Raw genomic sequence first — 24,759 nt, 5'->3', positions numbered from 1 at the left:
TTTCTACATTTCTCCTTATCTTGTACTTACCATTCCAAGTGCAAAATTCAGTAGGAACACAGAGTAAAATTATATTATCCTAACTACTTATTTAAAGGTGTTCTGGTTTAAGACTCTCATCGTTCCTTTCACTAAATGTCTACATCTTTATTAAAGACGTAAGCTGGGATTTTCAAAGGGGCAAAGGGAGTTAGGTCCCCAACTTTCATTGTGTGTGTACGTATATTCTAAAATTAATCACTTCATAAATCTGTTCACTTATACATCAAGAGAAATTTTATCCAAAGACTAACAGAGAATGACCACATTCAGGTGATGAAGTGATCTTGACAAACATTCCAACTTCATAGCTAATGGTACTTTATCATAACAGTCTTTTCTTGGTGAACTACTTACAGGTTTTTGTTGTACTGTTTATTTGCCTGGCAGCAAAATATAAAAGTTGCTGTGGTCTGTGTATACAATGGCTCAATTAACCCTGTATTCAAAGTTTTCTCCTTTTGATTGTGGATGGGAGTGAAAGATAAAAGCTTTTATGGAGCTAAGTGTGTTCAGAGACCCCATACCCCTTTCATAGATGATATTCATAAAAATCATTATTTGCTCCCTATCCCATAGCCTCTTCCCCTCCCCCTTGGTACCTTTTGCCATGACATGCAAATATAAAATTTTCGTTGCTCAACCTGACTTCAGCTGAGGGCTAGTTCTATGGATGCCCTCATCTTTCATTCTGAAGCCATCTTTTCCCCCTTCCACTCTCGCCCAGGTTACTCTTGGGTTCTTCTCTTGTTCCTTGGGGGAGCGAGCGGGAGAGGGAGGTGTTTCTCTAGGCAGCTATGAATGCAGGACTCCTCCTGGAGCCTGGGAACCACAATCCCAAACCTGAAGCTCATGTCAAACCTACTAAAGCCACCAGTACTTCGGAGATGAAGTTCACTTCACAACTCATATGTATGGGATATGACAGTATTTTTTTTTTTTTTGCTGATCCTGCAAGCCTTCCATATGTTGAACTTGGGAGTTCCTCACAGGGCTCAGTCAAGCTCCCACTGAAGTAATCAAGAGACTGTAATGATACAGGCAACAATTTAACTCAGGAGAAGATATATTAAATAAAAATACACAAATCAACTGCAATCAGGATATTCAGTCAATATAAAACAAAGTGAAACTACTCCATCCTAATATAATATCAGACAGGATAGCCAATTCAGGTGAATGATTTTACATTCCTTGCTCATCCAAAAGTCCCCATAAACTCCAAAGGAATTTGTGTGTGCATGGGAAATGCAGGGATAGGCTCTAATTAGCTTTCTCATGGAAGAAGGCACAGAAAAATTCAGAGTAATAAAACAAACACACTACATATCAATTGCAACAAGTTTGGGATGACTTTTGAAAAAATAATCTATTCCACATTCTCCTTTCAGATACATACAAAGGCAGCATGTCCATTCGCTAGAGCACAGGCTGAGGTGTTGATAAAATGAGTTCTAGTCTCAGCATCACTGGGTGGATAATTCTTTCATAGGGTTGTGCTGTGAAGAATAGTTTATTGCTTGTCAGATCCATTGGAGAACATAGACCAATAAATACTAGGATGTATGTAAGTGACTGGTGAATTTCTTAACACTTTGTTAGCTATCTAAAGGTGAGTCAAAGAACAAAACTCCAAATTATTAATTTGGCTGCCAGTGTGTAGCCAAAGGATCTGAGTCACACTAATGGCAGCACATGGTAAGAGATAAATGAAGTACACTGTGTTGAAGAATACATTAGAAAGAAGAGACAATTGGGCATCTGCCTATTTGCATGTACAAGTACCTTATTTGTATGCACGATTCAGCTGTAGTCAAACTCAATTACTGTGTGGATTTCCTCCTCCTTTTAGAATCTTGTCTCAAAACTTTCAAACAGCCTTAGGAGCACAATACTGAATTTTAATCAGTCTGCAGTAGAACTGCACTTCACAACTGGTGGGATTTTTGTTCTGCAGAGTAGTTATTTTACTGAGATATCCCATGCTAGTCATCCTTTTTTGTGATAGGAGCTTCACTTTTACAAAATGGGGATTATTATATAACCAAATCTCTAGTGGATGGCATAGTTAGTAAATCTGAATTTTCCTGGGGAAGTGGAGGAGAAACCACAGTAAAAAAAATATTGCCATGCAAAACATAAAACAGACACTACACTTTCTCCCTCAAAACATACAGCATTACATTTTGAGGTTACATCACCTTTACACTGCGCTATGTACGCTATATACCCACAGCAGTCAGCATGTGTTATCTAGAAAGCAACGGAATAGAGTGATGTGTCAAGTTTAAAGCAAAACTAAAAATTCAAAGAAAGTAACAAGAAAAATTTGCATCTCTGTGCTAGCATCTCTATAGTTAATTTTAACAGGCACTTAATATAACACCCATTATAATACAGGTTTCAAAATAGTTTGTTACAACTTCCTATTTTCACATGCTAATGCTTTTCTGAATTATCTGAGGCTGAAATTTGAGGCAGTCGTTGCTTAAGTGTCTAATTTTATTTAAAATTTGGCTTTAGAATTTAGGTTAAAATGGCTATTTAGATGCCTACAATTATTTGAGGTAATATAACTGACAATTAAATACCACAGGTTGGGGTTGGCTGGAAGTATTGTCTGTGCATTCCCAGACTTTCTAATATTTAGGGTTTTGTTAGTAAATTTATGATTGGAAGGTTTCAAAATATTTAGGTGTGTTTAGTGTTTATATGCTTCAATTTTCTACTGTCTTTTTGTTCACGGAGAAACTTATAGTGGAGGATACCTTCAGTGATGATCCACTTCTCCAGTTGGTTTTTGGCAGATTACTTTTTTGTAAATAGGATTAGAATTACAAGTCCCTGAAATTATCTATTAAAAACTCTGCTTTAAGACTGAGGGCCTGAGCCAACTCTCATTGAAGTCAATGGGAGTTTGTCCACCAACTGCTTATTTATGTGATGTCTGCTCCATTAGTAACACCTTTGATTCTCTACAGGGAGACATCCGACTGAACATATTTAGAAGAGCATATTGCACTTTTTAACTGTAATATTCATAATGTATTGCTGACACTGAAGAGAGGCTACGTGCTTGCACTGTTAGCCAATTTGTGTACACAATTATGGTCCATGCACACAAGTGTGTACTCTTGTATGCACAGTTAAGTCATTACTATTTGAAAATGTCTGATACTAAATATTCCTAAGTATAAATCAAGATGGCAGTTTAAACTCGCCTGATACCGTTTTCTTTAGCTATAGAGAAAACAGCTTTTCCTTTTGATGTTTCTCTTTGATCATCTTTCACTGCACCACCCCCATGCCTTTGCTGAATATTTGACATACTTCCTATCTTTCCTACGCATTGGGATAGTCTGCTTTTGTGCCCTTAATAATGTCTTTGAAAAAACTGCCAACTGTCTTCAATTGTTTTCCTGCTTAGATTTGCTTCCCATGGGATCTTACCTACCAACTCCCTGAGTTTCCTAAAGTTTGTCGTCTTGAAATCTATTGTCTTTATTTTGCTGTTCTCCGTCCTACCATTCCTTAGAATTAGGAACTCTATCTTTTCATGATCACTTTCACTGAAGCTGCCTTCCACTTTCAAATTCTCAACCAGTTCCTCCCTATTTGTCAAAATGAAATCTAGAACAGCCTCTCCTAGTAGCTTTCTCCACCTTCCGAAATAAAAAATTGTCTCTGATACATTCCAAGAACTTGTTGGATAATCTGTGCCCTGCTGTTTTATTTTCCCAATGGATGTCTGAGTAGCTGATATCCCCAGTCACCACCGCCACCTGTGCTTTGGATGATTGATAGTTGTTTAAAAAAAAAAAAAGCCTCATTCACCTCTTCTTCCTGGTTTGGTGGTCTGTAATAGACCCCTACTATGACATCACCCTTGTTTTTTAACCCCTTTTATCCTTACTCAGAGACTAAACTCTGTCTCTTATTTCCACCTCAATCTCAGTCCAAGTGTATACATTTGTTAATATAAGGCAACACCTTCCTCCTTTTTTTCCATGCCTGTCCTTCCAGAGCAAACTGTACCCTTCTATACCAATATTCCAGTCATGCGTATTATCCCAAGCCTCTGCGATGCCAACTATGTCATAATTGTTTATTTACTAGCATTTTGAGTTCTTCCTGCTTATTCCTCATACTACTTGCACTAGCATACAGACATCTAAGGCCTGGTCTACACTAGTCTGTTATTTCGGAATTAGCTGAGTTAATTCGAAAAAAAAATTCCATTCACATGACCAAACCAGCTTTTTCCAATTTAAAGGGCTCTTTAAATCAGTTTCTTTATTCCACCTCGGCAAGTGGAGTAGCACTTAAAATGAGATCGCAATCCTGGGTTAAAGGTATTGTGGATGCAATTCGACATTATTGGCCTCTGAGAGCTATTACAGAATGCTACCTTGTGACGGCTCTGGACAACACTCTCAACTCCGACGCACTAGCCAGGTGGGCAGGAAAAGCCCCGGGAACTTTTGAATTTCATTTCCTGTTTGGTCACCATCAGCACAAGTGGTTGACGGCACTGTTCACCATCACAGGCGACCATGCAGAGTCCACCATCACAAGAGACCACACAGTCCCAGATTCGCAGATGAGCTCCAGCATGGTCCGAACGGGAGGTACTGGATCTCATCACATATTGGGGAGACGAGTCTGTTATTGCAGAACTAAGTTCCAAAAAAAGGAATGCAAATACGTACGCTAAAGTCTCCAGGGTCATGACGGAAAGAGGCTACTCCAGGGACACAGAGCAGTGTCGTACAAAAAGCAAGGAGTTCAGGCAAGCATACCAAAAAGCCAGGGAGTCAAACAAGGATTCTTCTTGTAAAGTTAGAAAAAAAAAGTTACTCAACCTAAACCAGCAATTTTCAGCTTTCAGTACTGGAAGCACCTTTTCCATAGCAGAGCACACCATCTAACCAACCTAATGTAGCAATATGAAGGACAGGGCAATTGCAATCTGTTTGAGACTGCCCGCATCCCTCACGGTAGAGAGTCACTGCTCTAGATCATGCAAAATTTCAGACCAAAGAGTAACTTTTTCCCAAGAAGAAACTTAGAGCAATTGCATTCCTAAACAACAACTGCAGATTTACTAGCATGACATTAGACTAAAACATAAACACCATGAAAACTTTTGCATGCTGCCTACCTTCTTTTATCCAGCTGCCTGTTTTGAGAAATTCATCAGACAAGAATTGGACAAAAAGAACTGTTTGAGACATATACACCCATTTGTGTTTTGTTTTATTTTTTTATTAAAAAAGACTCACTTTTGCCCAGTACCTGAAGGCAATCATTAAAGGTACAAGAGTTGGTTCTAGTTTTCCCAATAGTAGCCAAATGGTTTGTTGTCAGACAAGCATTTTCATTCCCTGTGCTTACTTTACAAACAAGGCCACTATAATGACAAAGAAACAACCTGAAAATCCTGCAGGTGTTTTAAGGAAAGCCATATGTCAGATGGAATCTTGCAACCTATCTCAAAATTGAGGCTATCATGAGAGATTTAACAGCCTCAGAAATTTAACATTTACAATTAAAGGAAGCAAACAAAAAAAGCAGGATGGTCATCTGGTCTTTTCGGGTATCATTTATTCTTACCCCTTGGTTCTGATCCATGTTATTACAGAATTTGAGCTATTCAGAATACTATGTGATCCTTTTCTGAGTCTGTTTCCACAGTGACTTTGTGTTCCCTTTTTCTTCTGAAAGCCCATATCTTTTTGCCATGTCCATAATCATCCCTGTTGTAAAGGGTTCCTCTTCAATTCCTCTTCATCTAAAGCTCCCCTCTCTTTTTTCTTTTGGCAAAGCAAGGTTTTGTTGCATCTCCCATTTTAGTTGATGTTCAACATAATAATTTGCACCTGGAAAAAAAAAGGAAGTACTTTTAAATAAATTAAATGTTTAACAACAGATTAAAGAGGGGGAAAAAAGTTACAGGTTTAGGAAATGAGCAATTCATGTTTTTCTCAGTATACCTTGCACTCTATAAAAACTAGAGCTGGGCAATTTCTTTCCCCTTGCAAGTAGTAAATTTGCCAAAATATGAATTTATCAGGGCACCAAAACTATTTGCAAATATGGTAAATAGTTTTAACCAAAAAAATTTTTTTTGACATGACACATTTTATTTCAACATTCGTTTTGAAACAAAATTTTTTCAACTTGGCAATCAAAGATTTTTTGTGCTGACCTATCCACCGTTTTTTTTCCCCTTTACTTTTGGTGATAAATCCACAAATAAGATCTATATCACTAAATGTCAAGCATTTGCATTTTCTTTTTACTGTATTTCTTTATTCTGTATCAAAGCAATACTACTAAGTTAATTTGAAACTGAACTGCGCCTGCCATCATCATCCCTCCTTCTCCTTCCCCCATCCCCCAGAAGTTGTAACTCAAATTTAAGACAACATTTTGAAGGGCTAAACCCAGACATGAGTAAACAAAACATGTCATCCATCTGAAAGCTATTAGGTTTAGATATAGCAGCACACACGTAGAGGAAGAAAAGGCTAGATGTACAAAGATATATATAGACACCTAAAGATGCAGACAGGCACTTTTGAAAAATCCAGTGAGGCACCTAATGTCATGTCTACACTGCAATAAAAAAACCTGTGGCACTAACTCACAGAACCTAGGGCAGCTAACTCAGGCTTGCAGAGTTCGGGCTGCAGAGCTATACATTTCAGTATAGATGTCCAGGCTGGAACCTGAGCTCTGAGACCCCTCCTCCCGCTTGTGTACCCTGCAATTTCAGACCCTTGCAGGCTGAGCTGCAAGAGCAGCTGTGGCCATGCTGTGGGTCTTTTATCACAGTGCATATGTACCCTGAGTTAACTTCCTAATTGGGACTTCAGTAACTAACCTGCTGAAGTGCTTTCATATATCTTACCAGGCCCTAGACCTGCATCTTTAGGTACCTAAATACCTTTGTACAGCCGACACAAAGTCTTGAATTCTCTCTCGCACATATTTTATGAAATTTTGTATAAATAAGAATAGATTATTTTCAAATGAAGTGGTCTGAACCACACAGATGTTGCACTTGAAATTAAGACATAATAAATTAGGTAAATACTTAGATGGGTGTACTGCTACTAAATCCACACTTACACAGTGTTATGGAGCTCCACAATTGCTCCAGGCTACTGGCTAAAGAGAGAGTTTTACACCCTTCAAAATAACTTTCCACAGATTCACAAAGAATCAACTATGCAAGTACATATTAGTAACAGGTGTCAGAGTAGCTCCGTGTTAGTCTGTATTCTGTGATCTAGCAACATGTTTTATAATTGTCCCAGAAAAACCCAAATACACACCCAACACCCCGGGGAGATTTTGAAATGCACCACACACAGGGAGGACGCTCAGCGTTGAGGTACAGGAGGGATTTGCCCCACAGTAGCAAGAATCACGAGGCTGAGCTGTCAAGCCGCTGCTGCCTTCCTGGCAGGGTGCGCCCGCGCTTGGGTTTACTCTCCACCCTCCCGCCCCCGCGGGACCTGACAGGCTCCAGCAAGGACAGGGGACACGCCAGCCCCGAGCTGCGAACTGCCGACCCCGTGAGGCCGCCTCACCGGGCCGGCAGCGAGGGGCCCCGCCGCCCACAACTACCGGCCGCTGGGGTCGAGAGGCCGGGCCAGCAGCGGGGAGCGACGGGCTGGCAGGAACTCAGGGGCCGGACCCGGCCCGGGGTTCCCCGTGCAGCGCCAGGAGCCGCGGGGCTGCGAGACGGGACGGGCCGCAGGGGGTGGGGGGAAGCTGCTCCGCGGTCACTGCGGGGAGGGGGGTCAGGCGCGCGCGCCCTGGAGCCCAACAGCCGCGGAGGGGTCGTGGGAGGGGCTCGAGAAGAGCCGCCGCCGCGGCCCCGCGCACAACACTCACCCTCGGCTCTTCCGGTTATTGCTCCCTCTTCATTGTGCCGACTCGAGGCGGAAGCGCCCGAAGTCCTGCACAAGCCCGTCCGGGCAGCGCTTCCGGAAACGCTGTCCCCTTCCGTCATCACGCACCTTCCCCTGCCGGGCGCCCGGCGATGACGTCACAGTCCGGCTGCCATGACACTGGAGGCAGAGTAGAACGCGCTGCCCCGTGCCCATGGACAGCGGGAGAGGACGGGGCTGAGGGGCGGAATGGCCTCCTCGGTGGTCAGAGCCACGGTCCGGGCCGTGAGCAAGAGGAAGATACAGGCCACCCGGGCCGCCCTTACTCTGGTGAGTAACGCGGGGGGTCGCGCGGTGCCCGCGGCGGCTCTTAGCCCCAGGGCCAGGGCCAGGTCCGTGCGGCCGCGGGGCGGCGGTGAGCGGGGCCGGTGCCCGGCGGGGTGTGGGGCGCGTCTCCGGGCGATGGCTGCCCGGCCCCTGTCGTGGTGAAGAGCAGCCCCATGGCCTGTACTGAGCAGCAGTCCGGGGGCGGCGGAGGGATCTCCTGATCCGAAGGAGCAAATGATCGGAGCCCCCCTCCCGGCCGGACTGTTCGCCGGCGGGCCTGGCCTGCGCTCTCGGCTGGGGCGGGCGCTGGGGTGAAGCTTGGGTCGCCGACTGTCGAGGTTTCATTGCGAGGTTGGCGATATTTGATGTTTTTCGTAAAGCCCCTGCTCCGGGAATCACGAGATTACACGGGACTCTCGGCTTTCACTTACCTTTCAAGGAGCTGTCACCTCACGTGCTTATGCAGGAAAGCTTGAAAGGGGCAAGTAAATCCACGGTAAGGGCTCGTAACCGGAAGACACACAGAAAGATCTCTGTATTTAAATACACACACAGGTGTATATTTTAAACCTCAAATTTCAAGCCAGTCATGTGTTTTTTACTATACTGACTTACTATTTTGAATTTTTGGATTTGGCAAAATTATTATCTCCAGTAACAATTCAAGAATCTCTAGCAAATGATGCCACCTGCTCAGCCATACAGGGATGTCACCTATGCTGTGGCTGAGGTATTATAATATGTTAATGCGGGGCTTGGGAAGAAGCTATGGTGGTGATAAGTCAACTGTACCAAAGTTAGCACAGGTCAGCCCTTTATTCCTCTCTACCCGTCTGCACAAAGTACAGTCAAGATTTTTTAAATATGTGATTATCCTATAGAAATATACCTCTCATGTGCCCCTGGTTTACATGGCACTTTATGTTAAGGGTACTTCCCTTGTGCTGTGTTCTACTAAGGCCCCCATTGAACTGCCTGTAATGTGTTTGCATATGTACATGTAAATGTGTATGATATATATAAAAATAGGTAAGATTTTTGCTTATGACCATCAGTTGCTTATTTTTCTTTTGATGTCATGTTTACGGCGTGTCATCATCTAAAAATGCAGAAAGAAGCCTCAGAGAAGGGCACTGAAATGAGAAGGTGCACAGGGCCGCCCGGGGGGTGAGCGGTGAGGCGGCAAATAGGACAATTTGCCCCAGGCCCCACGGGGCTCTCCACAAGAATATAGTATTCTATAGTATTGCAACCTTTTTTTTATGGAAGGGGCCCCAAAATTGCTTTGTCCCAGGCTCCCTGAATCCTCTGGGCGGCCCTGCAGGCACGCTTGTGAATGAGAGGGCTTGTGATACAAGGACTACTTTCTTAGAAAATACAATAGTAAGAAGACCAATGATAGAAATGAAAGAGACAGAGGCCTACTTAGATGTTCTTATATATCCTTCCCCCCACAGTATATAGGGGGGAATATATATGCCTTGCAATGACGGCTACAACAGTGTCATGCGAACGCCTGTTGTCACTTTCAGGTAACATTTATAAATAAGAAGCAGGCAGCTTTATCTCCCGTAAATGTAAATAAACTTGTTTGCCTTATTGACTGGCTGAACAAGAAGTAGAACTGAGTGGGACTTGTAGGCTCTAAAGTTTTACATTGTTTTGTTTTTGAGTGCAGTTATGTAACAAAAAAATAATCTACATTTATAAGTTGTACATTCACGATAAAGAGATGGCATTATGGTATTGTATGAGGTGCATTGAAAAATACTCTTTTTTTTTTTATTTTATTTTACAGTGCAAAGTGAGCACGGTACACTTTTATATTCTGTGTTGTAACTGAAATCAATATATTTGAAAATGTAGAAGAACAGCCAAAATATTTAATAAATTTCAAGTGGTATATTATTGTTTAACAGTGTGATTAAAACTGCAAGTGTGATGATTTTTTTATCATGATTAATTTTTTAGTTAATCACATGAGTTAACTGTGATTAATCAACTGTCCTAAAAATTATGTTTACAGAAAGAGGAGGTGAAATACAAGTGCTTTAAAAAACATAATCTTGAATTGCCTGACATTTTTTCATGTTAAATTTCAGCTATGAGAGTGAGAAGGTAGGTGAAGTAATATTTTTTTTTAATTGGATTATCTTCAGTTGGTGAAACATACAAGCTTTTGAGCTGCACAGAGCCCTTCAGATCTGGGGAAGGAAATCTGCTTGTCTGAGCTAAATACAAGTTGGGATAGATTGGTAAACTTATGGCAGAACACAAGAGGCCACTTATTAAAGTGGTTATTTGAGGGTTAGATTGGTATGCGTAAGGGACTTGAAGTGGGCAGTTAAGGTTGAGCAGGTGGGGAGGGGGGTGTTACAGATTGGTTTTATGGCTCATTACAACAATGTCTGTGTTGAGTCCATGTTTTTTGATGTCTAGCAGAGTTATGAATTTAAGTTCCCAGGCTTTCCTTTTGAAGATGTGCAGATTTCCTTTGTGGATAGATATTGAAAGTGAAAAGTGTTTGCCCATGGATGATGAAGTATTTTTGTCTTTTATCATTTTTGTGTGCAAGTTCATTCGACAGCGTAGTGATTGTCTGACTGGTTTCTTCCAAGTTGTTGGGACATTTGATGTGCTAGAGCAGAGGCGGGCCACACCGGGGAAGGCGGATAGGAGGTAGGGGCGGACCACGACCCCCTTCCCCTAACCAGCCCTCCATACAATTTCCGAAACCTGATGCAGCCCTCAGGCCAAAAAGTTTGCCCACCCCCGTGCTAGAGGATGCACACCATATATTGTGATAAGCATGTGTAGTTCTATGAATCTTGAAATGTGTTCGCAGGGGGGAGTAATTGATCATCACTGCAGGGGTGATATGTCTGCAAGTTTTGCATCTGTTGTTGTAGTAAGTTCTTGTGCCACTTTGAGTTGGTGTATCCTGGTCTGTGGGGAGCTTGCTTCGGATGCCCAGCTTGGTGAGGCCTGGGCGCTGTTTGAAAGCCAAGTGTGGTTGGAAAAGATTTCTTTCAGGATGTGGTGCTCATTAAATATGGGTTATAATTATTTGATAACCCAGATGGATTCCAGTGTGGGGTGGTAGCAGTGTGCCATCCATGCACTTGTTTGGTTTTTTTCTGTATCGAAGCAGGTTTTTTCAGGGCATTTGGGTGGCTTTTTCCATGGTGCAATCTGCTTCTCTGGTAGAGTGTCCTTGTTTGAAGTGTGTTAAGGAGTGTATCGTAGACTTTCTCTTCAAAGCATATTCTGTGGTATCTGAGAGTCTGGTTGCAGAGAACAGATTTTTCTGGTGTGTCTGAGGTGGCTGCTGGATCTGTGGAGGTAATGTGGTGATCTGTGGGTTTCTTCTGTAATGTCATTTGTAGGGTTCCATTGTTGAAGCCAATCATGGTGTATAGCAGCGGTGAAAGTAAGCTGATACAGGCGAGTCCGGCATACCAGTAAGAAAGTGGCTGAAGCATTCAGTACCAATTGGTAAAATAGGCTAGGTTTAACATAATAACAAAAAATCTGACTTATCACTTGTTTGCAGGAAACATCCTTCTCTCCAAGCAAACCGGCCACCCCTAAGCATAGTTGGAGAGGGAATCAGAGTTGACCTGAGAGATTAGGAGATCTGAAAGGCAGCAGGTGTGTGGGGGAAAGGGGGTTGTCTAAGGAGTGCAATGTGAGCAGGACCCAGGAGTGTGATTGTAACCCACCCGTTTGCTCTTGGGCAGGTTCTCCTGAGGGCCACTGCACTCCAGCATGCAGATCCACACACATGGGTCCTTGGAGGACGAGGCAGCTTGGGGAGCGAGTGTTGTGTGCACCCTGCAGGATGGAGGGGTGGCTTTGTGCTCTGTGCCCAGGGCACTGCACTCTGCTTCCAGCCCTTGAGTTCATTCATTATTTAGCCAGCTGTGGGAGGGAGAGCTCACCTGGCTGCAATCGGGGAGAACCAGAGCCAGGGACCCTCCTTCCTTCTCCTATGTCTGGGCTCTTTGGGGGAGTCTCTGCAGCAGTTCCTCTTGCAGGCAGCTGTGGAGTGCCAGAGACGGGGGGGCTTGGCAGCGCGCGAGCTGGGTTCCAAGGCAGCTGGTGCCCCGGGTTAAACTTCTTTATCTCGCAGCTCTTTCCCACTGGAGGGGCTTCCTGCTGTTCTCTGGTCTGTGACACCCCCCCCCCCCCCCGGCATCAACAAATGAACAAGCTGAAAGTCATCAACAAAAGGGTATGTGTACATAGCCGTCGTTAAAGTGCTGCTGTGCAGTTGCGGCTCCAGCACTGGGAGAGAGAGCTCCCAGTGATGTAATAAAACTGCCTCTGTGAGGGGAATAGCTTTGAGTGCTGGGAGCTCGGCTCCATACGTTGTAGCACTGTATACACTGCAACTTTACAGCATTGAAATTTTCATCTCTCAGGAGAGGTGTTTTTCACAGCCCTGAATGAGAAAAGCTTCAGCGCTGTAAATGGCAGCATAGACAGTGCTACAGCCCTGGGAGCTATTCCTCTTGTGGAGGTGGTTTTATTACTGCATGGGGAGAGGTCTCTCCCAGCACTTGAGCTGTGGCACTTTAACATCAGCTGTGTAGACATAGCTTTAAAGCTACTACTAATACTCTAGAATAAAACTAGTAGGCAGCTACTGTATCAGAGTTATGCAAAGGATCTATGAAGATAAGTGTGTAGGAGTGGAGCTGGGAAGAGGAGTTGCGATATGACTGTACCAGTAAGAAATTTAAGTTACTTTCACCCCTGGTGTACAGGAAGTTGATGCTGGTGTGGGGAGTCATGTGAGAGTGTTCTACAGAGAGTTTGATGGATGGGTGGTGGTGGTTCAAGTTGTGGTGGAAATCTGAGGGAGTTTAGGTCTTCTGCCCAGACAATGAAAATATTGTCAATCTATCTCAGGTATATCATTGATTTCTTGATTAGTTTTTCCAGAAATTCTTCCTCAAGGTGGCCCATGCAGAGATTGACTTATTGGGGAGCCATCCTAGTACCCATTTCTGTTCCCATGGTTTGGACAAAGTGTGTGGTATTAAATGTGAAGTTGTGAGTGAGGATGAAATGGGTGGGTTTGTCAATGTGTTTAGGGCGGATATCCAAGTGTTGTAAGTTCTCTTGAAGGTATTTGAGGTAGGCAGTGATGCCATTATGATGAGGGATGTTGGCGTGTAATGAGGTGACCTTCATGGTGGCAAGGATGATGTTTGGTGGGAGGTTGTTAATGTTGCAGTGTTTCTGGAGGAAGTTGATGTTATCTTGAAGGAAGCTTGCCTTTTGTGTGGTGTGATTTTATTATTAACATTATTTTAATTATCTTGCATTCATAACCTTATGTATCTCTTCTAATTTAAAAAAACAAACCTACAAAATAAAAAAAATTCTAGTTATCTGTGACAGTTACTGGCAAGAATATAATATGAAGCCAAAGGACTACTGGGGCATAAACTGATTTCCAGCTCAGGTCAAGAAGTTTCCTTTTAGTATATAGACTAACCTTGAAAAATTATCCAGAAGACTTATCTGAATAGCTGCCAACACTCCACATGCATACAGGATTTGGGGGACAGGCTTGGAAGGAATTGATTAAAAAATCACAAATTACAGATGTAATGGCTTTACCCCTCAAAACTATGGCACAAAATGGTTTAAACTTCAGAACTCCTCAGTGCACTATCTGCTTGTTTGGGCTGTGTGCTAAGATTGGCTGTATGCTGAAATCAGGACATGAGACTTAGTTGATGGTCTTATCAGATTCAGAAGGAAAACGGCCTCAGAGTACCGTTATTTCGACTTGAGAAGGTTATCTTCACAATTATAAAAGCAAGAGTTCATTAAAAAAAATAAAAAAAACCTAAACTTCTATAAAAACTGCCCCCTATTCACTATGGAAATTTCCTGCTCACCATTGATAAGTGGAAGAATGTATCTGTCAATTTCGGCTTTCTTTTGGTAGATTTATACCATTATGAAGGCTTATATTTTCATTTGTATTAGCTGCCAATCTTCACTATGGGAGACATGCTATTGAACTAGATGTGTTCGGTCTCTGGTATTGCAATTCCTGTGTTCCCCTGGTGATATAAAGTAGACTTCTTTGATGGCTTTATTTGTTTCTGAAGCCAGTTCTGTGGCACCTAGACCTTGATAAGACTGATTTCTGCAGAGCCAGAGTCTGGCTAGCTTCTCATAGAAATTGTTAGATTAAAGATCATAGTTTAATGACACAAGACAATGTATTTTATTATCTTAAACTGAAAGAATTTCAAAATTCTCAGTCTTGCAATCTATGTTTAGTTATTCTAACATTTCACTCAGCACGATATTGCAGTATATGGTTGCAAACTTAAAAAAAAAAAACTTGTGGCGAGCTTCTCAAGAAGTTTCTCAATTTTCAGTCCGTATTTTTCAAAAAGAGAATCTAAATTTTAGTCCCAAACTTCCTGTGATGTTCATTTACTATCAACAAATGTGCAATCTGTCTGGGTGGGAAGCAGGGGGTTATTTGATCCCCTTTACATTATGTTTTCAGCTTATGGTGAAATTAATTAATAAACTTTGCTCTTTTCAGTAAATCCTCTTGTGCATTAACCAGGTTAACTCTATGAGGCCTTGTCTACACTAAAGGGAACAGTTGATCTAAGCTGCACAATTTGAGTTATGTGAATAGCATAACTCAAATTGACGTAGCTTAGCTCTACTTACTGTGGGGTCCACACTACACAACGTCGACAGGAGATGCTCTCCCGTTGACTCCTCTTACTTTTCTCAGTCAGGTGCAGTACATTAGTCAACGGGAGAGCGACCAGTGATCGCTCTCCCGGGTCGTCACTAGATCCGCTAAATCAACCACTGATGCATCGATCGCCGATGCATCGATCCTCCGGTAAGTGTAGACAAGCTCTGAGTGTATATCTGAAAACGAGCTTAAAATTATGCAATTTAGGGTGTTAATTGTAGTTTGTAACCGCAAAACACAACAAGTTGAATGGCTGGTTTATACTCTCGCTAGTGATGCCAATGCGAGAGGTGCACTTCTAATGTGTGGGAGGAGAGGCTGAACTGAAAACTTGAAAGCTGTGAAGCTGGAATGAAACTTAGTTTTTATTTTCAGTGGACAGTAGAAGCAGTAAAAGACTGAATATTATTCAGAACATTTAACATTTTTCAAGGCAGGGAAAAGTTAATAAAATCTCTTTATTTTTCAGACTCCGTCAGCTGTACATAAGATAAAACAGCTTCTTAAAGATAAACCTGATCATGTAAGTACAAATGGATGGCATTCTTGTACACTATTCTAATATTTTTTAGCTTACCTTATGAAGAGCACTCTTTATTATTATTATTACACTAGCAGCTGTCTGAGGTACTTGTGATCAGTGTAAAACAATGCAGCTTGAAACAATCACTGTGGACTCCATTTAGACATGAGATCCTCTTTTATTTTTTAATAAATGCATTTATCCAACAAGCTTTATTGTCATATAAAAAAATCAAATGAGATGGGGGAAATGACTATAATGACAATAAATCAACTGTCATAATCTTTGAGACAGATTAAACTCCAGCTTGCATTCCTTAAAAGGTTTCACAAGATTTTAAAGTGTGTCCATACTACCACTTTAAGGAAACTAGTCTAATCTGTTGATGCTAATAAGGAAATGATTTCCTAGTATGGCAGGAGATCTCCAACTATTGATGTGAAGGTAATCTTCAAATAATGTAATGAAACGTCTAAAATTCTCAAAGCAGGTTATTTTGTTGTGCACTATGTTATGTCCTCATAACGTTGGCCTGAGGGTTAGCCAGTATTTGGGGCCTTGCCAGCTTGTTTCTGTTAGAAGACATTGATGCTACTAGTTAGTTTTCTTTGGTGTGATCCTGTTTATTTACAAGAATGTACACAAAGGTGTTTTCCTTACCCAGAGATCCAAGTCTGCTCCAGCAAGTACTGTTCCTAAAAGAAAGTCTGTCTCTTATCTTCTCACCAGGGCCACTCTCACGACTACGTTTCTTGCTTTTTGTTTCACACACACAACTACAACCAGTCAAATCCCTCATCCCTGTGTTTGTAACTAGTCCAAGGAACCCTCTTAGCCCACATGATTTAGCTTCTGATCGACATTGCCATGTGGTCATTGCCTTGGGTGATGGCTTGCTTGTTTCCAACTATCACTACATACAGGGGCAGATCTTGTTGGTGGCAGCCATTAACACTATCCAACACAGTAATTATACAGATTATTTCTCTTCCTCCCTTACTCATAATTATGTAGTAAAGATTTCATGTGTCTGGTACTCCTCAGGGAACTGATGGGCAGGATCCCCTGGGAGAATAACATGAGGGGGAAAGGAGTCCAGGAGAGCTGGCTGTATTTTAAAGAATACTTATTGAGGTTGCAGGAAAAAACTATCCCGATGTGTAGAAAGAATAGTAAATACGGCAGGAGACCAGCTTGGCTTAACAGTGAAATCCTTGCTGATCTTAAACGCAAAAAAGAAGCTTACAAGAAGTGGAAGATTGGACAAATGACCAGGGAGGAGTGTAAAAATATTGCTCAGGCATGCAGGAGTGAAATCAGGAAGGCCAAATCACACTTGGAGTTGCAGGCAGCAAGAGATGTTAAGAGTAACAAGAAGGATTTCTTCAGGTATATTAGCAACAAGAAGAAAGTCAAGGACAGTGTGGGGCCCTTACTGAATGAAGGAGGCAACCTAGTGACAGAGGATGTGAAAAAAGCTAATGTACTCAATGCTTTTTTTGCCTCTGTCTTCACGAACAAGGTCAGCTCCCAGAGTGCTGCACTGGCCAGCCCTCTGTGGAGAAAGAAGTGGCTCGGCACTATCTAGAAAAACTGGACAAGCACAAGTCCATGGGGCTGGATGCGCTGCATCCGAGGGTGCTAAAGGAGTTGGCAGATGTGATTGCAGAGCAGTTGGCCATTATTTTTGAAAACTCATGGCGATTGGGGGAGGTCCTGGATGACTGGAAAAAGGCTAATGTAGTTCCCATCTTTAAAAAAAGGAAGGAGGAGGATCCGGGGAACTACAGGCCAGTCAGCCTCACCTCAGTCCCTGGAAAAATCATGGAGCAGTTGCTCAAGGAATCAATTCTGAAGCACTTAAAGGAGAGGGAAGTGATCAAGAACAGTCAGCATGGATTCACCAAGGGCAATTCATGCCTGACTAACCTAATTGCCTTCTATGAGGAGAAAACTGGGTCTGTGGATGAGGGGAAAGCAGTGGATGTGTTATTCCTTGACTTTAACAGAGCTTTTGATATGGTCTCCCACAGTATTCTTGTCGGCAAGTTAAAGAAGTATGGGCTGGATGAATGGACTATACGGTGGATAGAAAGCTGGTTAGATCGTCTGGCTCAATGGGTAGTCATCAGTGGCTCCATGTCTAGTTGGCAGCCAGTTTCAAGCAGAGTGCCCCAAGGGTCGGTTCTGGGGCTGGTTTTGTTCAGTATCTTCATTAATGTTCTGGAGGATGATGTGGACTGCACTCTCAGCAAGTTTGCAGATGACGCTAAACTGGGAGGAGTAGTAGAACCGCTGGAGGGTAGGGATAAGATACAGAGGGACCTAGACAAATTAGAGGATTGGGCCAAAAGAAACCTGATGAGGTTCAACAAGGACAAGTGCAGAGTTCTGCACTTAGGATGGAAGAATCCCATTCACTGTTACAGACTAGGGACCAAATGGCTGGCTTGGAAGCAGTTCTGTGGAAAAGGACCTAGGGGTTACAGTGTACGAGAAGCTGGATATGAGTCAACAATGTGCCCTTGTTGTCAAGAAGGCTAACGGCATTTTGGGCTGTATAAGTAAGGGCATTGCCAGCAGATCGAGGGACATGATCATTCCCCTCTATTCGACATTGGTGAAGCCTCATCTGGAGTACTGTGTCCAGTTTTGGGCCCCACACTACAAGAAGGATGTGGAAAAATTGGGAAGAGTCCAGCGGAGGGCAACAGAAATGATTAGGGGGCTGGAGCACATGACTTATGAGGAGAGGCTGAGGGAACTGGGATTTAGTCTGCAAAAGAGAAGAATGAGGGGGGATTTGATAGTTGCTTTCAACTATGTGAAAGGGGGTTCCAAAGAGGATGGAGCTAGACTGTTCTCAGTGGTACCAGATGACAGAACAAGGACCAATGGTCTCAAGTTGTAGTGCGGGAGGTTTAGGTTGGATATTAGGAAAAACTTTTTCACTAGGAGAGTGGTGAAGCACTGGAATGGGTTACCTAGGGAGGCGGTAGAATCTTTTTCCTTAGAGGTTTTTAAGGTCAGGCTTGACAAAGCCCTGGCTGGGATGATTTAGTTGGAGATTGGTCCTGCTTTGAGCAGGGGGTTCGACTAGATGACCTCATGAGGTTCTTTCCAACCCTGATATTCTATGATTCTATGACGAATGGCTGTTTGGAATAGACAGTGTCACTGTGCAGAGTGTTTTCTGGTCCCTGGCAACTACTTTTCAGCTGTTGTTTATGCAGATCTTCTTTGGTCTGATCTATGTGTAGTTAGAATATATTAACTGAATTATGAGTCAGAATGGCTTGCTGGGTCAATATTGAGCAGATCTTAAAAATGGGAAGGGCTGAGTTGTGAAGACTGAGTGGTAATATGGCTAATGAAAATTGCAGTCCTTGTAACTTTTTAATATACTGTCAAATAGAAATATACTAATCAACATAACTATGCTGTGAAAATGTAACTGTATTTGACTTACCCTCAAATTTGCCAGCATTACATAAACTGCTTCAATTGCTCCTACAATGAGGAGAAGTAAGCACCAGCCTGCAACTCATTGCAACAGGCATGCAGAAGATCTGTATTGTGATTTTTAGTGGGGTGGATGAAAGCCGGGCGAGAGAATTTGGAATGCATCCCATTAAGCCCTAGAACTGGCTTCCTTTCTCTGGTGAGTGAGTGTTCAAGTCTGTAAAGTGCTGTGGTCTGACAGTACTATATAAACAAACTGTCTCATTTGAAGTCATAAAACCATTTGTCTTTGAAGCAAGATTTTCTCATCCAAACTGCTTAAAAGACCAAACACCTACAAGGGTGCCAACAGTTTTACTAGTGAATTACATTAGATTGCTATTTTTACACACTGTAGGTCTTTGTCCACTATAGGAAAACTTATATGTGTAGCTTTCTACCATTGCAACACTACATGTGATAGCAAAAGTTGAATGGAAGTTGTAGTAGAGGCAGGGCTCAGGCTAACCCTGACAATATGATGGTCTCTGCTCCGTTGACATTTTCACCACTATTACTACCACTAGTGTAAAATTATAGGTATAAATTGTACTAGTGTAGTGCATGGGAGTTAGGCTTCAGTTTGAATATATATTATGCATTTTATAACTTAAAAACTCTGACTCACTTTTCTAGTCGGTCTGTACCAAAAAAAAAGCAACCCAAGACATTTTAGCCCTTCATTCCTAAAATGAATTCATCCTAATTTTAACCCTAGATGAGAAGGGAAAAACATTGAGTGGTAGCTATTGAGTTGATTTGTGCACTGAGTTTCCAACTCTCTGCTGGCACACTGTACATTTAAATAAAAGTGAATAAAATTCTTATATTTCAGGTAGGTGTGAAAGTTGGAGTCCGTACAAGGGGATGTAATGGACTTTCATACACGTTAGACTATACAAAAACAAAAGGCCACTCTGATGAAGAAGTAATTCAAGATGGTGAGTGTTTATTGTTCTTATCTATTTGAAGCAGTAAAAAGGGAGGAGGACAGGTGCAGAATAACTTGATTACTAAACTTCCAAACTATAATGGAGTAGAGACACGGTAGAATTTACTAGCTGCATGAAATTACTGAGAATTCCTCGGATGCCCTAGTAGGAATTGCTGTTGCTGTCACTTTAGATTCCATTGTAAAAGTACCCATTTGTTAAAGCTTCCTGGATTAAGTTAAATGCTGGTAGCACAGAGGGTACCTTTTCCCTCCCCACCATATGTCCAGGCTTACCATGAGTTGAAGTTCTCCAGGGCCTGGGAGGCTACATTTCCATCTAGCGGTGGGGTGGCAGCTTTAAGTTAATACTTGAGTATCACAGGATCCTTCTTGTGCAGGTTGCTTGGTGGAGCACATCCTCCAGAAGACTTTGTCACAAGCACTTCTTTGTCAGTACAGCCTACTTCTGTTGGCTAATCTTGGTGGCTCCAGGCCCTTGGAGTTGCTGCATCCCTGGGTTACATTGATATACACTGGCACTGAATATACTAAGATGAAACAAAGGGCCTTCCAAAAAACACAGCTTTTATATAAACAAATGGATTCCCTTCTTGGGTTTATCATTATTGGTATTGTTTTTTATTTCTTCATCTGCAGATTGCAAAATTGGCTTATTAAAATGAGGAATCATAGTCTATAAATCAAAAGTGCAGTCTTAATGTTCAACATCCTGCAGCCTGTAAAACTTCTGTACGTTATTGGAACCGGCTATTAAGACTTTAGAAGCACTAATTCCTAGCCCTGATTGTTTTGCTTTATAGTATATTGAATGGACCTTACACCTCCCACTAGTACAGAACTAAATATTGCTAGTAACTCAGCTTCACCCATATAACTTTGGCAAGGGGAAGGATAGTCCATTTGAGAAGGAAATATTTTTGAGGCAGGTTTTCTTTAAAAAGTCAGCTGCTTGAAAGCAGTGCAGATCTTTGGAATGTTAGTATTCCCAGGAGAAATGGATTAATGAACATAATTCATAGACACCAAGGTCAGAAGGGTTCACTGTGATCATCTAGTCTGACCTTCTGTGTAACACAGGCTATAGAACTTCTCCCAAAATAATTCCTACATCATATGTCTTTTTAAAAAAAAATAAAAAAAATCCAATCTTGATTTAACAATTGTCAGTGATGGTGAATCCAGCATGGCCCTTTAAGTTCTTCCAAGGGTTAATTACTCTCACTATTAAAAATTTGCATCTTATTCCAGTCTGTGGGAATGTCAAAGCTGCACTTTATTGCACAGTTACACAAGTACATTGGCATGACCCCTCATGAAGTGTAAATAAATATACCATAATATCAGTACTCAACCATTTACAGATAGAAAGTGATAGTAATCTCAACTTTGAGTTCTTTAGCAAAGGCAAGAAAAGGATGAATATCCTGAAAGTAGTAAGAAAATGCATCAATAATTTCACCGACAGACCTCAGTTTTTAGCTTCATTTTATATCAGTTATCTACCAGATTGTACTGTAACAGAAGATCTGTGTCAGATTACATAACAGTTGTTTTGTTTTTGTCCCATTCAAGGAGTCAGAGTGTTTATTGAAAAGAAAGCACAACTGACACTTCTAGGAACTGAAATGGACTATGTAGAAGACAAACTATCCAGTGAATTTGTTTTCAATAATCCAAACATCAAAGGAACATGCGGCTGTGGAGAAAGCTTTAACATTTGAAATCTCAGGACTATTACCTTGGCTTTTAAAACCATGAAACACTTCTTCATCAGTATGACTTTTTAAAGCTGTCACATTTCTTTCAGGTTTTTAGGCTTTGTAAAGTGTGGCTGCATTTCAAGGAAAATAAAGTGAATGCATTTGGAAATGTAACCCATGTGTTAAATTTCAGCACTGGTGTATTTATGCAGTAATTTGGGGTGAATTTGGCTCTAGATGGAAGAACAGCGAAGTGCAGTAGCACTTCTGTGTTTTGATATGCATTTCTCCTTTTGTCCTTTCCCTCTCCTTCACCCCTGCCAGCCCCCAAAAAGTGTTCTGTAAGAACACACTCTGTATGTATTCTGCTTTAATTAGAAGAAAATGGTAGGAATGTATATGTATGAATAGGCTTAAAAATTAACTTACTCATTTAAAAAGAACACTCACACAAAAGAAGGTATGCATCTGACAGAGGTTTCCAGTGTCTTCACCCCTTGATACTTGAGTATGGATTTACAGGTGATCTGTTCTCAAAGAAAAATTAATAAGCTCTAAGAGTGAGGAAATCCTTATGTTATGTCACCAACCGTGGTTACATGTTGGAATGAGCTAATTGAAGTCTCCAAAGTTATGCTCACCCTTTCATTTTGAGTTATCTTAGTGCCTATGTAAATGTTTTCCTTTCCTTGTAGCAAGCACTATCTCTTTGCTGCAGCCAGGAAGACCAGTAGTATGGTGTTCAAGAATAATGCAACATCTTCATCCATTTGAATGTTAAGGCAGAATGTGCACAGGCCTCCTTTTCCAACATCCCATTTGTCTGTCTTTTCCCTCAGTTGACCAAAATAGCAAAATTCCTAAACTGCTTCCAACCTAGGTCCTCACTTTTTGCGGTACATTATGTATTCCCCCTATGCTGTCTGGTCACCCAAGGAAATTGTTTTATGATGGTGGAAGGAATTTTGTCACTTTCCTGTGATCATACTCATGACTGACTTTCTTTCAGAGCTCAAACCTCATTGGTGACTTGAGTAGATGTTAGGCTTTCCCTGGTAAGGTTGACTCTAAATTCTGTTCAACAGTTGTTTGGGTTGAAGGTAACTTTGTAAAAGGAAAATTTCATTGTAGCTTAAAAAACACTTCAGAATCTTTTGACCTATATAAAATCAATGAAATTAGCTTTTTTTGTTAAACCAATACTGGCATTAATTTAAAGGAAGACAAAATGTATTGCTTGGAAGAAGCCATTTGCTTTGATAGAAACTAGTTTAATCCCCCTCTCGCTCATTAAGATCCCTCCAGAAAGCCAGAGTAATTTAAGTGCACCTTGCAGGAGGAGTAGAGAGGGGAAGAAGCTATTTTTACTAGAGTAGTTGAGCTGAAAGTTTGCCAAAAAGAGGCTGGGAGAAAGGGAGGAGACAGAGGTGGAAGCACAAGGAATACCTGAATGCTGGCTTTAAATAAGGAAGGAGTTGGAGTTGGGGAAGGAGATGGGACTGAATAAGGCATAAAGCCTGGAGATTGACTATGCGGGGTGAATTCATTCTGGAGAGCTGTTTATTGGTACTTGAGAGGAAGAACTGTGGACTGTTACCTCTTGAGGGTGTGGAAATGCAGCTAGAACTGGCTGAGGGAGGAGGAGATAACTCTATGGCATCCTCCCTGCAGTAGGCAGCACAGCCCACAAGAATAGAAGGTTGAAGCTTCCACGTGTACTGCTTAATTAATATTCATACTTGAATTTTAATTATTTTGTAATGTATGCAATTTTGATGTAAAAACACTGGAGTTTTCCTTTATCAGCTGTCATACACAAATAGTTGCTTTATTATATATAGTAGTTATAGAACAGTAACAAAGTATATAGGGAAAAACTGACAACGAGCTCAGTAGATTTGAATTTCTAATGCCACAGTCCTCCAGTCCTGCCAAAAAAATCAAGTCTATGTGGTATTGTAGAGCTAATGTCTAAAATAGTCCCCATGATAGACTAATACTCTCATTTGTAAATCTATTCTATACTGGAAAGTTTTAAAAAAAGAAGAATGTAACAGGTGGTTGGTAAGAGTGCTGTCCCTGTATTCACTCTGTCTTTTGAGTTCTTGAGGGCTTTTGCATATTCATGGGTTCGTGTATATGTTCTGTGAGTGAAAGTTTATACTTTCATATTCTGTGAAACAGTCTCTGAAGAGAGTTGTCATATTTACTAAAGCACCTAACGCACAATCTATTAAAGTACATTTATGTAAATGCTAGTAACTTATGTATGAATATAGTTTTGTTAATCAGTCCATCTATAATGTGTGCAATACTGTATGTGGAGTTCTCAGCTGTAATAAATAACTGCCTGTTGGTAAACATTAAGTACTCTTGTTTTGTACAGCTGTAACAAATGAGCACTTCAGGCTCATACAAGTAACTCTGTTATAGCATAACATTGTATAGTTTGTAAACTGATGTTCACAGAGGAATATTCACTTCATGTTTGCTAAGTACTAATAACACTGGAAAAATACAGTAGGTATGTAATACCATTGTTTTAAGTATAAAAATGAAAATATTTTGCTAGTCTCAATATACGTACATTGAAGTTGCTTTTATATCTTAACAGGAAAAATAGGGTGATAAAGGGTAATTAATTTTTTTGGTAAACAGTTCAACTTTCAGCCTTAAGAGAAATTCAAGCAACCAGGCGTTCATTTTTAAAATGTCTACCTGCCAGATATACATATCAGATTCCTCTAAGGGGAGAAAAAGATTTTATGTAAAATAGATTGTGTGTTGGTATAAAGGTTTTGTTGGCATGAGTTTGCAATGGCTGCATGACTTGCAAGTTGGAGAAACTATGAATTATCCAGGTCATCCCAAAGAAGTGCTAGTAAAATCTTATCTACACCAGGGGTGGGCAAACTATGGCCTGGGGGCTGCATCTGGCCCTTCAGATGTTTTAATCTGGCCCTCGAGCTCCTGCCGGGGAGCGGAATCCAGGGCTTGCCCCGCTGTGTGCACGCCATGGCTCCATGCAGCTCCTGGAAACAGGGGCAGGTCCCCCCTCTGGTTTG

General features: G+C 41.5%; 1 protein-coding gene across 1 annotated transcript; it reads left to right on the top strand.

Annotated features, from left to right (window-relative positions):
• Positions 1-8,092: 8,092 nt before the first annotated feature.
• LOC127047596 (iron-sulfur cluster assembly 1 homolog, mitochondrial) lies at positions 8,093-24,061 on the top strand. The gene is made up of 4 exons (XM_050946041.1): positions 8,093-8,270; positions 15,485-15,538; positions 19,875-19,980; positions 21,567-24,061. The coding sequence occupies exons 1-4, from the start codon at positions 8,190-8,192 to the stop codon at positions 21,713-21,715; spliced, it is 390 nt and encodes a 129-aa protein (XP_050801998.1). The 5' UTR covers positions 8,093-8,189; the 3' UTR covers positions 21,716-24,061.
• The last annotated feature ends 698 nt before the right edge of the window (positions 24,062-24,759 follow it).

Source organism: Gopherus flavomarginatus, chromosome 3, assembly GCF_025201925.1.
Source record: "Gopherus flavomarginatus isolate rGopFla2 chromosome 3, rGopFla2.mat.asm, whole genome shotgun sequence".
Classification (NCBI taxonomy): domain Eukaryota; kingdom Metazoa; phylum Chordata; order Testudines; family Testudinidae; genus Gopherus; species Gopherus flavomarginatus.
The sequence above is the reverse complement of the archived record's forward strand: the minus strand, read 5'-3'. Positions and strand labels throughout refer to the sequence as shown.

Excerpts from the sequence above, each read along its gene's own strand:
- LOC127047596 (XM_050946041.1), top strand. The coding sequence starts at position 8,190 with ATGGCCTCCTCGGTGGTCAGAGCCACGGTCCGGGCCGTGAGCAAGAGG. Across the intron at positions 8,271-15,484 it reads CCCGGGCCGCCCTTACTCTG|ACTCCGTCAGCTGTACATAA; the intron begins GTGAGTAACGCG and ends TTTATTTTTCAG. Across the intron at positions 15,539-19,874 it reads TTAAAGATAAACCTGATCAT|GTAGGTGTGAAAGTTGGAGT; the intron begins GTAAGTACAAAT and ends CTTATATTTCAG.